Genomic DNA, 13368 nt, shown 5'->3' with positions numbered 1-13368 from the left:
CAATTTTAAAGTCTTAGGAATGATCCGGCCGGGGTTCGAACCCACGACCTCCCGATCACGGGGCGGACGCCTTACCACTAGGCCAACCGTGCCGGTCTATGTGCGCCGTAAGTGTGTGTTATGTGTGTATGAGATTTGTGTCAGTCAATGTGTGTGTGTGTGTGTGTGTGTGTGTATGTGTGTGTGTTTGTGTGTGTGTGTGTGCGTGCGTATGTACAGTGTGTGTGTGTGTGGGTGTTTGTTTGTTTGTTTGCTTAACGCCCAGCCGACCACGAAGGGCCATATCAGGGCGGTGCTGCTTTGACATATAACGTGCGCCACACACAAGACAGAAGTCGCAGCACAGGCTTCATGTCTCACCCAGTCACATTATTCTGACACCGGACCAACCGGAGTGTGTGTGTGTGTGAATGTGTGTGTGCATGAGTTTGTGTGTATGTTTGTGTGTGTATGAGTGTGTATATGTGTTTGTTTGTAAAGGTGTGTGTGTCCGTCTGTCTATGTGCGTATTTGTTTGTTTGTTTCCATAATTATCAGGGCGGTGCTGCTTTGAGATATAACGTGCGCCACACAAAAGGCAGAAGTCGCAGCACAGGCTTCATGTCTCACCCAGTCACATTATTCTGACACCGGACCAACCAGTCCTAGCATGCACTAACCCCATAATGCCAGCCGCCAGGCGGAGCACCCACTAGATTGCCAATTTTAAAGTCTTAGGTATGACCCGGCCTGGGTTCTAACCCACGACCTCCCGATCACGGGGCGGACGCCTTACCACTAGGCCAACCGTGTATGTGCGTATGAGTGTGTGTATTGTGTGTATGAGATTTGTGTGAGTCAATGTGTGTGTGTGTGTGTGTGTGTGTGTGTGTGTGTGTGTCTGTGGGTGTGTGCGTGCGTACATGCGTGCGTATGTACATGTGTGTGTGTGTGGGTGTGTGTGTGTTTATGTAAGAGATAAAGAGAGAGAGAAAGAGAGTGAGAGAGAGAGAAAGAGAGAGAGAGAGAGAGAGAGAGAGAGAGAGAGAGAGAGAGAGAGAGTGGGTGGGTTGGTTTGTGTTTGTGCGTAAGTGTATGTGTGTGTGTATGTGTGTTTGTTTGTAAAGGTGTGTATGTCCGTCTGTCTATATGTGCGTATGGGGGTGTGTTTTGTGTGTACAGTGAAGTGTGTGTGAGAGAGTGAGTGAGTGCGTGTGAGTGAGTGTGTATGTGTGTACGTGTGTAACTTGGGTGTGTGTGTGTGTGTGTGTGTTCGTGTGTGTGTGTGTTTGAGAGAGAGAGAGAGAGAGAGAGAGAGAGAGAGAGAGAGAGAGAGAGAGAGAGAGAGAGAGAGAGAGAGAGAGGTTTGTCTTTCGCTGGGGTATGCAGTGCCTTGGCGTTGCACATCTACTTAATTGTTAATGGGTTTTTAAATCACAGAATCTTCCCACCCTGCAACATGGCAACACGAATCACGTGACTCTGGACGGATATGACGTCAAAGAGAGGAAGCTGTACGTGCGTGTGACGGACAAGAGCTACGTCAACACTTACCACGTGTACAGCGACAATTCGAACAACTGGACAACGTGAGTCTGACTGACTAATTTAAATTAGTGTCAAGAGTTATATAAACTATTTCGGACATGATGGGGTTATACGCTAGACACAAGGGAGTTAATATTTCCTTACAGATATGTCTCTCCTTCTTTTTCACATAACTCTTGTCCTTCCTTTCAAGTTTCCTTTTCGTTGGGACCGTGTGGACAAAATAACATATAACGGCGTTTGGGTTAAGCAGACAGATCGACTGAATGTTTCAACCGCGCTTTACACGACTTGTTTCATTTTTTAGACTGCAGAATTTCCAGTACTTCACGGAGGAGTTTGCGCCTACAGTTGTGCCACGGATGCCAGTAGGCTCTGAGGATGGTCTCTCGGGCAACCTGAAATGCTAAAGCTACTCTTACACTGTGCCGAATTGCCCTTGCGAATAGCTATTTCCAAGACAATATATATCAATAATGTTTACGTAATGATGTGATTTTGAAAATAATCAAGATACTGCTAAGTAGTGATAAGTATTATCATGCTGCTAAAAATGCTAAAACAATGCTAACATTATGTCAAACACTGCCACTACATAACAAAAACAAATTAAGATGACGCTTTAATGATGTGACGCTGCTCAAATTCTATATCACTGCTACTAACACTGCTTAATGTAAAGACAGTGCAAAATGCTAGGACAATACTGCTAAGTCACAACTTAAATGCCTAGTGCTAATATGAGAGGACGGTACTAAAATGCTATAACGCTGCTAAATAGCCAAAGCACTGCTTAATTGACCTAGTACTGCTAAAACACTATGACCGTGCAGGATTCTAATTTACTCGTAAACTTTTGTTGATGAAACATACATGTGATGCCGTAAACTGCAAGTGTGAGCCATGTGATTGTTTTCTGTAATGATGATTGTGTAGGTGTATGTTTAATTTCTTTCACTGCTGTTGATATAAGCACACTACACAATCCTGTTACCTGTTCCTCTGTCTTATAAAGACTGATTTTGCTTCAAAATTACGCGCGCGCGTGTGTGTGTGTGTGTGTGTCTGTGTGTCTGTCTGGCTGTCTGTCTGTTTGTCTGGCTGTCTGTCTGTCTTTCTGTCTGTCTGTCTGTCTGTCTGTCTTTCTGCATGTTGCCAAATGTGTCTATGCTTCTGTGGTTCCGTCGATGGATGGATATGGAGGTTCGTGTGGGAATGGTTGGTATAACTCCTTACAGTCAAACACACTGTTTGTTCCCAAGCTGTATTTCTGACAGTTCGTGCACGTCCCGGGGAAATTACAAATAAACGACGCATTTTATATTCTCTGACAGGAACACTTTGCTGTCGCTTACCGGGCGGATACCCAAATTACATTTGTTTATGTCAAACTCTAGAATTATTTTTTACAATCAAATGTCAACTCCCCTGGGGTTACACGAAGAACACACTTACACACGTAGAGTAGAACGGGGCATAGACCATTTATCCTGGACCGCCAACTAGCTCTCTCCGCTCTTTCTCTCTATTACGAGGTAGCGGCCTCTCGCATTTAGGAACCAACGCTTACATGGCCTTTCAGAAATCAGGGGGATGTCATATCCGGTGTCGATTGTAAACATGGACGAAGTTGCCGAGGTAAGTTCTGAAAATGCTAAAATAAACTCAGCTGAAGAGCATATGGAACATGTTTTTCGATGAGTTTTGTTAAGTTTAGTTTGGAGTTTTGGAAAATCCAGTTCATTGTCACCTCCCATTGTCACAAATAACTGGAGCGTGATTTCTTTTCACTGTCTTCGAATCGCTGGCCTTTCAAACCGGACGCTAAGCGCCCCTGAAAGTCGAGCGTCGTTACCTCGAAGGGTCACGTGACGAGTTGGCGGTCCAGGCTATTTGGTCTATGCACGGGGTTAAACTGACGCCCAGGTGGGGTCAAACGCCCACCACCGATATTTCGGAGATGACATGACCGAGCGCGTCACTTCCTGCTTTTCTGACTTCGTTTACCAAGCAGACGGCGGGAACGTCTGCTTCAGTGCTTGGTAAACGAAGTCAGAAAAACAGGAAGTGACGCGTTCGGTCATGTCATCTCCGAAATATCGGTGGTGGGCGTTTAACCCCGTGCTACTCTACATAATTACCAACAATCCACAGATCACTATAAGTAGCCACTTTGATGTCAAATGAGAGAAGATTGGACACACAGAACCACTTATAAACAAATTCTAACGCCCAAAAACACACACGAGCGGGGAACGGCTTTGGTTATAGCGGCTAGACAACTGAGGACACAACACGTCGCTTTCACGACATGGCGTTTTCTTACCTCTGTTTTGGTGAGTAAGACACATTCTGTTTCTAAAAAAAATGGACAGCTAGACATTGAATTTGTTCAAAATGGTAAAATAAATCTGTCTTTTTTTTTCCTGATGGAATTGTCATCCCTTTCATCATGGTCACTCGTTCACATCTGCAGCCAGGATCTCTCTGGCACAATATCATCCAATTGGAAAGGCACAGTTCTTGTTTTAACGAATCGGTTCGACATGCAGCTATCCGGAGGACGTCAGCCAGGCGTCTGCTAAAATGAACAGACTGAATGTTTCTCCGTCAATTTCAAGAGGTACAATTATCTAAAGGGAGAAAAGCATGTCAAGATCTTGCAACTGATGCAGATTTGTAATTTAATTCGATCGATTTTACTCACAAATTCGATTTTGTTCGAAAACGCAACCGAGTGGTTACGCCCCTTGAATAAGGAAAGAGTGATTTTGCGTTGAAGATTATTTCAAAGTCATAATACCATTTCTCATCACAAATTAGACTCCAAGGCTGGGGGGAATACATGGTCCAAAGTTCGATCAGCAGCACTTTGGAGGGGAGGGGGATAGTCAGTATTAAGTTTGTGTGAGATAAAACAAAGCCGGCTGACGTCCTCCATATAGCTGCAAGTATCGGTTGGCTATCTCAGGGCTGGCCAGGCTGGTACCCGGAAAAAGGATATCCCTCCACTTGGGCACATACTAAACGTCAACAGCTTGGATGTTTCCTGTGCATAGTATATGAAATGTGTTATGAGAAATATAATCATTCGAAAAAATCCCACTAGGGACTGGAAGCAGCCAGGATATTGATTGTTGGTATGTGTGGAAGTGATGGCATGTTCTGTTTTACCCTGTAACAGGCTGATCAGGTGTGATTTTATACAAAGAATGATGTCCGACATTTTTAGTTTCTGTCCGTCAACTCCAGAGACCACTGGTCGACCTACTCGTCAATGTTTTGTAATGTCGTTGATTGGTGCGAACTTTGTTTGTGTGTTTACTTGCCTGCAGTTCCCCCCCAAAATGGGCTGCCTTAAAGAATATCTTATCCACACGCTCTGCAGTCGCTGTCCACTTTGGTCAAAGCCGTAACTCGAATACGTAGCAGCCTAATGCATATATCTTGTTGTTTTTTGTTTCAGTGCTTGTGGTGGCATTTGCGGTAACGAAAGCAATGCCGTCATGGCCGGACACAGATGCGGAAGAGTGTACGGACGCGTGGCTGCAGTTCAAGTACAATTATGAATGCAGGAGGATTGCGCCTGAGCCCCCCGCGTCTTCCGAATTGAACCCGTCCACGCTTGTCATTCCTGCGCAACTTATTGTCACATTGTTCGAAGAGTATTGCTCGTAAGATTTGCTGATCAATAATTATTCAGAGCACTTTAATTTTCATGTTTACGGTAAGGTTAAAAATTGTCTCTTATCCCCGCACTGTGTTACTCAGAATACACAGTTAAAGGTAACGATTTTGGTTCGTTTGATGGTACTGAATGTTGATTACGATTGTTGGTAGTATCAACAGTGAAAATAACACTCACTTTATTGTCCGTCAAAATATATACATTATAAGGGACAATGGTCTAAAACTAACTTTCCAAATGTGTTCTTAATGGGTATGAGTAAACCACCACCAATGAAGTAGGCCTACTATACCGATGCACGCACAGCCTGACGGCGACCTTACGAGCAATTTTCTACTGCTGTCTGATATTATGCAGTCAATATGGGATGTCGTTGTTTTCACATTTAGTCAGGTTTTGACTAAATGTTTTAACATAGAGGGGGAATCGAGACGAGGGTCGTGGTGTATGTGTGTGTGTGTGTGTGTATGTGTGTGTGTGTGTGTGTGTGTGTGTGTGTGTGTGTCTGTCTGTCTGTCTGTCTGTCTGTCTGTCTGTCTGTCTGTCTGTGCGTGTGTCAGTGTGTGTAGAGCGATTCAAACTAAACTACTGGACCGATCTTTATGAAATGTGACATGAGAGTTCCTGGGAATATTCTTCTTCTTTGTTCATGGGCTTAGACTCCCACGTTCATTCATGTTTTTAGCACGAGTGGAGTTTTACGTGTATGACCGTTTTTACCCCGCCATTCAGGCAGCCATACGCCGATTTCGGGGGAGGCATGCTGAGTATTTTCGTGTTTCTATAACCCACCGAACTCTGACATGGATTACAGGATCTTTTCCGTGCGCACTTGGTCTTGTGCTTGCGTGTACACACGAAGGGGGTTAAGTCACTAGCAGGTCTGCAAATAAGTTGACCTGGAAGATCGGAAAAATCTCCACTCTTAACCCACCAGGCGGCAGCGACAGGGATTCGAACTCACGACCTCCCGATTAGGAGACCGACGTCTTACCACCACGCCACTGCGCCCGTCTGTTCCTGGGAATGATATCCTCGGCCATTTTTTTCATTTTTTCAATAAATACCTTTGATGACGTCATATCCGGCTTTTTGTGAAAGTTGAGGCGGCACTGTCACACCCTCATTATATTTAGTCAAGTTTTGACTAAATATTTTAACATCGAGGGGGAATCGAAACGAGGGTCGTGGTGTATGTGCGTGTGTGTGTGTGTGTGTCTGTCTGTCTGTGTGTGTGTGTGTGTGTAGAGCGATTCAGACTAAACTACTGGACCGATCTTTATGAAATTTGACATGAGAGTTCCTGGGTATGAAATCCCCGAACGTTTTTTTTCATTTTTTTGATAAATGTCTTTGATGACGTCATATCCGGCTTTTCGTGAAAGTTGAGGCGGCACTGTCACGCCCTCATTTTTCAACCAAATTGGTTGAAATTTTGGTCAAGTAATCATCGACGAAGCCCGGACTTCGGTATTGCATTTCAGCTTGGTGGCTTAAAAATTAATTAATGACTTTGGTCATTAAAAATCGGAAAATTTAAAAAAAAAATAAAAATTTATAAAACGATCCAAATTTACGTTTATCTTATTCTCCATCATTTGCTGATTCCAAAAACATATAAATATGTTATATTCGGATTAAAAACAAGCTCTGAAAATTAAATATATAAAAATTATTATCAAAATTAAATTGTCCAAATCAATTTAAAAACACTTTCATCTTATTCCTTGTCGGTTCCTGATTCCAAAAACATATAGATATGATATGTTTGGATTAAAAACACGCTCAGAAAGTTAAAACAAAGAGAGGTACAGAAAAGCGTGCTATCCTTCTTAGCGCAACTACTACCCCGCTCTTCGTGTCAATTTCACTGCCTTTGCCATGAGCGGTGGACTGACGATGCTACGAGTATACGGTCTTGCTGAAAAATTGCATTGCGTTCAGTTTCATTCTGTGAGTTCGACAGCTACTTGACTAAATATTGTATTTTCGCCTTACGCGACTTGTTTTTCAATCAAATTGATTGAAATTTTGGCAAAGCAATCTTCGACGAAGGCCGGACTTTGGTATTGCATTTCAGCTTGGTGGCTTAAAAACTAATGAATGAGTTTGGTCATTAAAAATCGGAAACTTGTAATTAAAATCATTTTTTTATTAAACGATCCAAAAACAATTTCATCTTGTTCTTCGTCATTTTCTGATTCCAAAAACATATACATATGTTATATTTGTATTACAAACAAGCTCTGAAAATTAAAAATTTGAAAATTATGATTAAAATTAATTTTCCGAAATCGATTTAAAAACAATTTCATCTTATTCCTTGTTGGTCCCTGATTCCAAAAACATATAAATATGATATGTTTGGATTAAAAACAAACTCAGTAAGCTAAAAATAATAGACATACAGAAAAGCGTGTTATCCTGCTCAGCGCGACCACTACCGCACTATTCTGCATGGCTTGTCGATTTCACTGCCTTTGCCACGAGCGGTGGACTGACGAAACTACGAGTATGTGGTCTTGGTGAAAAAAGCAGTGCGTTCAGTTTCATTCTGTGAGTTCGACAGCTTGACTAAATGTTGTTATTTCGCCTTACGCGACTTGTTTTCTTCTCCATTTAGTCAAATTTTGACTAAGCTCAGCGAACGAGCCGGCTGCGGGTAATCGTGAAATGCCACAGTGCGTTCAGTTACATTCTTTGAGTTCCACAGATTGACTAAATGTAATAATTTCGCTTCACGCGACTTCATTATGATTACTATTTTCCAATCACAGAGTGACGTTTGCTGGTATACAACGATGTTTTCGGGAGACAGTTGAAAGCCATGGCTGCCCCAACGTTACGCAGTTGCTGGACAGGGCGGGGGCAACGGGAGGATTCTGTGAGGGGGATCAGCCTGCAACGTGGTTACGAGAAGGTGAGTGTCTGTCTGTGGAGGGGAGGGGGGGGGGGGGGGGCAACGGGAGGATTATGTGAGGGGGATCAGCCTGCAACGTGGTTACGAGAAGGTGAGTGTCTGTCTGAGGAGGGGGGAGGGGGGGGTCAAAATTCAGAAAAACAAAACAAAACAAGAATGGTTATTTAATGGAACGTTTATTTTTTTGACAATTCAAAACATTCACAAGTACGTCGACTCATGGTAATGAAGAGGGGGTGAGAGTGTTGGGGGGGTCGTATCTGTCTGTCTTTCTGTCTGTCTGTCTGTCTGTCTGTCTTTCTCCGTGCGTATGTGTGTGTGCGTGCGTGCGTGCGTGCGTGCGTGCGTGCTAGTGTGAATTGTCATATTTCAGCTTCTATATAGGTCATACTGGCACGCCCAGTACCAGATACAAACCTTGTGAAAGTCAAGTTGTGTTTCTGTTGATGGTACAGGTTTGTTGGATCGGATGGTGGACCTTCACATGGACTGTTTGAGAAACAGTTTCGATGTTTTTGAAACGTGCACACGCGGCACAAAAAGGTATATAGTTATTGAAAAGATGAGAATGATAAATGTGCTAATACAAATAAGCTCTCTGTTGCTTGAAAAAAAATCAAGAAATGTGTGATATGATACGAGAAAAGCGGGTATACTGGATTTTTTTATGGAGGGGGAGGGCGGGAAGGGGTCAATATGATCGTTGATGGTCATGAACTAGAACAAGCGATGCATAGTAACATGCAAGAAACAGATTGATTTGTCCTCCTAATTTGCAAATGTTTAGCTTCAGGACGTATGGGGCCCAAGTTTGGCCAACATATGGTTTTACTAGTCTTGGTGGGGGATACAGTACATACAGTTTCCTTCTGTGAGTTCCACAGATTGACTAACTGTATTGATTTCGCTTTACCCAACTTGTTCTTCCTTCTGGAAATCTTTCTTTCTTTCAGCTTTTACTTTCTTTCTGTTTCGTTCTGTCTTTCTTTCTTCGTTTCATTTTCTCCCACCTTCTTACTTTAAGCTAGTTCCATGTGTTTGTGTACTGTAACGGTCATTGCATCTTGTGCGTTCAGCTATGTACTCTTGACCTTGCAGTGACCTTGAGCGTGACGGTTACCTTGACGACCGCATAGACTGTCTGGTGAGGGAGGTGAAGGCCAATGTGGACTGCGACAAGGTCGCTGTGTTCAGCGTGAATTTAATGCATCCGGACATGAACAAACAGTACGGCAAAGCACCCTCGCCACAAACATTGGAGTCGTTGAAGGTAAAAGTTGCTCGTGACGTGACGTCACATAACAGAATAATACAGAGCATGGTGAGGGGCGGGGTAGCTCAGTGGGTAGAGCACTCTACTTGTCACCCTAGGGTCAAAGGTTCGCATCCAGGCCGGGACGGACATGGGTCAACTTTATGTGTAGACTCAGAGACGGTTCCCCTCCCGTGTATCCCCCGTGTCACCAGCCTCGTGTATCCCCCGTGTCACCAGCCTAGTGTATCCCCCGTGTCACCAGCCTCGTGTATCCCCCGTGTCACCAGCCTCGTGTATCCCCCGTGTCACCAGCCTCGTGTATCCCCCGTGTCACCAGCCTCGTGTATCCCCCGTGTCACCAGCCTCGTGTATCCCCCGTGTCACCAGCCTAGTGTATCCCCCGTGTCACCAGCCTCGTGTATCCCCCGTGTCACCAGCCTCGTGTATCCCCCGTGTCACCAGCCTAGTGGCACAAAAAAGACCTCGGTCATTCTGCCATAAGTGCAGGTGGATGATAACGCATAAGCAGGCTCACAACTGGATAGCGCGACTATTGTTGCTGCTCGCTTTCCACTTTCCACAGGAAGCCCTGTAAATAAAGTAAACGAAATAAAATAAAAGGCTGCGACGTGACGTGTCGTAACAGCTCCAACAGCACAGCATATCGTGACGTGATGTGACACGAAAAAGCTCGTCCCTTTAGCAAGACATACTGTGAGATGACGAAACAAAACATTACATACCATACAGTATCGTAACATAATATGACGTCACATAGCAATGCTGTTATGTGATTAACTAAAACATGACATGACATGACATTAGGGGAAGGGCTCCTGATATGGACCACTTTTTTGTTTCATGCTGCTAAAATGTAACAAATACGGTCTTAGCTGTCATATATAGCAATTTTTGTGTGATAAAAGCTTTGGCTGTGAACAGAAACGAGTCTGTTTTAGGCGGCAAATTTAGAGTGAACGCTGCCAAAAGTGAAAAAAAAAGAAAAAGCTTAACGGTTTTGAGATTTCTGTTTCTGCAACTGTTTTGACATGTGCAAGTTATCCAGAGAGGGTGAATACAGCGAATAAAACTTTTTTGAGCGCTCTAGCGCCGTTGGTTTGTCAGAACAGAAGGTGGTCCATATTAGGAGCCGGTCCATATTAGGAGCCCTTCCGCTACATTGCATAACATAGCATAAAGGTAGTGTATTGTAACTTTACGCTTCATAAGGTAACGTATCTTAACTTCAACCATTATTTTTTTCCAGAAATACAGGCATGCTTACGAAGTTTTGGGTTTGTTTTTGTTTTGCTTGTTTGTTTGGTCCGTTGGTTGTTTGCAGATTTGGTGGTGAGTGTTGGGGGTACATACATGTTTGTTGATGTTGGTTTGGATAACGTAGGTTAAGTGGGTGTGTATACACGAGGATCCGGGCATGGCTGGGTGAGTGGGTGGGTGAGTGGACGGGTGTGGGTCTCTTATCAGTGTGCTTTGCGCTGGATACCGACCCCCCCCCCCCCCCCAAAAAAATTTAAAAAATAATAAATAAATAAATAAATAAATAAATAAATAAAGCAAACAATGATATTGTGTTTCAGGACGTAGAGTTCTAGAGCCTTGCCAATCAGAAGGAGAGACTCCCCCAAAAGCGGCGTATGGCTGCCTGAATGGCGAGGTACTAGGTAAAAACAGTCACACACGTAAAAACCCATTTGTGCAAAACCATTAGTGAATGTGGGAGTTTGAGCTCATGAACGAAGAAGATGAATCTGAAAGGAGGAGCCACGACTGGCTGTGGACCAGGACGACAGTGACAAGAAACGCTGTGCTGATAGACACTGTTGGGAACGTTGACAGTGCCCGCTCCATGACCACTTTTTCTGTCAAAAACGTATAACCGGAGCTCATTGTTAATGGCGTATGATACCTATACATGCACAGACTAGCGATGACCGTACTGCTGTCTTCATTGTGTGTGTGTGTGTGTGTGTGTGTGTGTGTGTGTGTGTGTGTGTGTGTGTGTGTGTGTGTGTGTGTGTGTGTGTGTGTGTGTGTGTGTGTGTGTGTCTGTGTGTGTGTGTGTGTGTGTGTGTGTGTGTGTGTGTGTGTGTGTGTGTGTGTGTGTGTGTGTGTGTGTGTCTGTGTGTGTGTGTGTGTGTGTGTGTGTGTGTGTGTGTGTGTGTGTGTGTGTGTGTGTGGGTGTGTGTGTGTCTGTGTGTACGTGTGTGTGTGTGTGTGTGTGTGTGTGTGTGTGTGGGTGTGTGTGTGTGTCTGTGTGTGTGTGTGTGTGTGGTGTGTGTGTGTCTGTGTCTGTGTGTGTCTGTGTGTGTGTCACTGTGTTTGTGTACGTGTCTGTGTGTCTGTCTGTGTGTCTGTATGTGTGTGTGTCTGTGTGTGTGTGTGTGTGTGTGTGTGTGTGTGTCTGTGTGTGTGTGTGTGTGTGTGTGTGTGTGTGTGTGTGTGTGTGTGTGTGTGTGTGTGTGTGTCTGTGTGTGTGTGTGTGTGTGTGTGTGTGTGTGTGTGTGTGTGTGTGTGTGGGTGTGTGTGTGTCTGTGTGTGTGTGTGTGTGTGTGTGTGTGTGTGTGTGTTTGTGGGTGTGTGTGTGTGTCTGTGTGTGTGTGTGTGTGTGGGTGTGTGTGTGTGTCTGTGTGTGTGTGTGTCTGTGTGTGTGTGTGTGTGTGTGTGTGTGTGTGTGTCTGTGTGTGTGTGTGTGTGTGTGTGTGTGTATGTGTGTGTGTGTGTGTGTGTGTGTGTGGGTGTGCACCTTATTGTCGCGCTATGTTAACGCTCACTGTCAGATTAAACTGGTCAGTTTATGACACTCACTGTCGTCATCTACATACTCGGTCTATAAACCCAGTACTCTCACTGTAGCTCAGTATATAGATCCCTCAATGCTGAGCGTTAACCTTCACAGCGAATATACATTAATTGAACCAATCAGAACGGAGAGATCTGACTAACTACTGCGCGACCACGTTCGACTCAAACCGAATGTGGCCTACATTTTTTTTGTTCTAGCATTTCTACAATATTTTAGCATGTTGTATTGCGTTTGAAGCCTAGAAAAAGAAGGGAGTTATGGTGCATTTTTGAAACAAGCGAGTGAAAGAGCGGATAACCACAGGATTTCGTGCTTTTTACTTTCGTGATTCGCACGCTTCGAAACGTGCATCATAACTCCCTTATTTTATCATATTTTGTGGCTCAAAACTTAGTATAACGTGAGAAAATACTGTGAAGATACTAAAACAACAACAGCATTACATGCACATAGGCCTACTTTAGTTTTAGGTCGGGACTGGTCGCTCTGTAATTAGTCAGAGCGGAAGTAAGCCACAGTGAGAGCTTTGAATGTACTTTCGATTCAATGACAATTGTCTGCATAATCAAGTAATCCCTACTGCGGCCAGTTCGTTTGTATTCAGTTACGAACACGGAACTAACCGCCAAGTTGGTTCTACTACATTTAATTTTTTTTTGCTTTCCTAAATTGAGGCAAACCTACTAACAACAAAAAGGACTTTAGTCTGGTAAATGGGATGTTAGTTGGTTGTCCCATAAATAAATTCTGCGTTACTACGGCAAAATGGCAAGCAGTGGTCTATATTTACATATGTGCCATGAGTCAGTGTTTGGTATATGGTGGTAACACACACACACTTAAGCATAGCAAGGCGGTATAACACAAACACTCAGCAGAACCAGGCGCCATAACACACACACTCCCCTGCAGACTTCAGAATAAGGCGGTATAAAACACACATTCAACAGAACAAGGCTGTATGACACACACAATATGTAGAGAGACTAAGGCGGTATAACATAAACATTCAACAGAACAAGGCGGTATAACACAAACACACAACAGAACAAGGCGGTGTGACACAAACACTTAACAGAACAATTAAGGCGGTATAACAAAAACACTCAACAGAACAAGGCGGTATAACACAAACACTCAACAGAACAAGGCGG

At 43.9% G+C, this 13368-nt stretch overlaps 2 protein-coding genes across 2 annotated transcripts in view; both read left to right on the top strand.

Annotated features, from left to right (window-relative positions):
• Nucleotides 1-2520, top strand: part of LOC138966036 (uncharacterized) — a 53349-nt gene extending 50829 nt beyond the window's left edge. Inside the window, exons 11-12 of the mRNA XM_070338126.1 lie at nucleotides 1420-1568; nucleotides 1835-2520. Coding sequence (XP_070194227.1) covers nucleotides 1420-1568; nucleotides 1835-1937 — 252 coding nt within the window. The 3' untranslated portion in view covers nucleotides 1938-2520. The remainder of the gene's footprint in view (nucleotides 1-1419; nucleotides 1569-1834) is intronic.
• A 1186-nt stretch (nucleotides 2521-3706) lies between these two features.
• On the top strand, nucleotides 3707-11337 carry LOC138966033 (uncharacterized). The gene is made up of 6 exons (XM_070338122.1): nucleotides 3707-3863; nucleotides 4994-5201; nucleotides 7993-8135; nucleotides 8591-8678; nucleotides 9234-9405; nucleotides 10989-11337. The coding sequence occupies exons 1-6, from the start codon at nucleotides 3839-3841 to the stop codon at nucleotides 11001-11003; spliced, it is 651 nt and encodes a 216-aa protein (XP_070194223.1). The 5' UTR covers nucleotides 3707-3838; the 3' UTR covers nucleotides 11004-11337.
• The last annotated feature ends 2031 nt before the right edge of the window (nucleotides 11338-13368 follow it).

Source organism: Littorina saxatilis, linkage group LG5, assembly GCF_037325665.1.
Source record: "Littorina saxatilis isolate snail1 linkage group LG5, US_GU_Lsax_2.0, whole genome shotgun sequence".
Taxonomy (NCBI): Eukaryota; Metazoa; Mollusca; class Gastropoda; order Littorinimorpha; family Littorinidae; genus Littorina; species Littorina saxatilis.
Note: the sequence above shows the minus strand (reverse complement) of the source record. Positions and strands in the feature narration are given on the sequence as shown.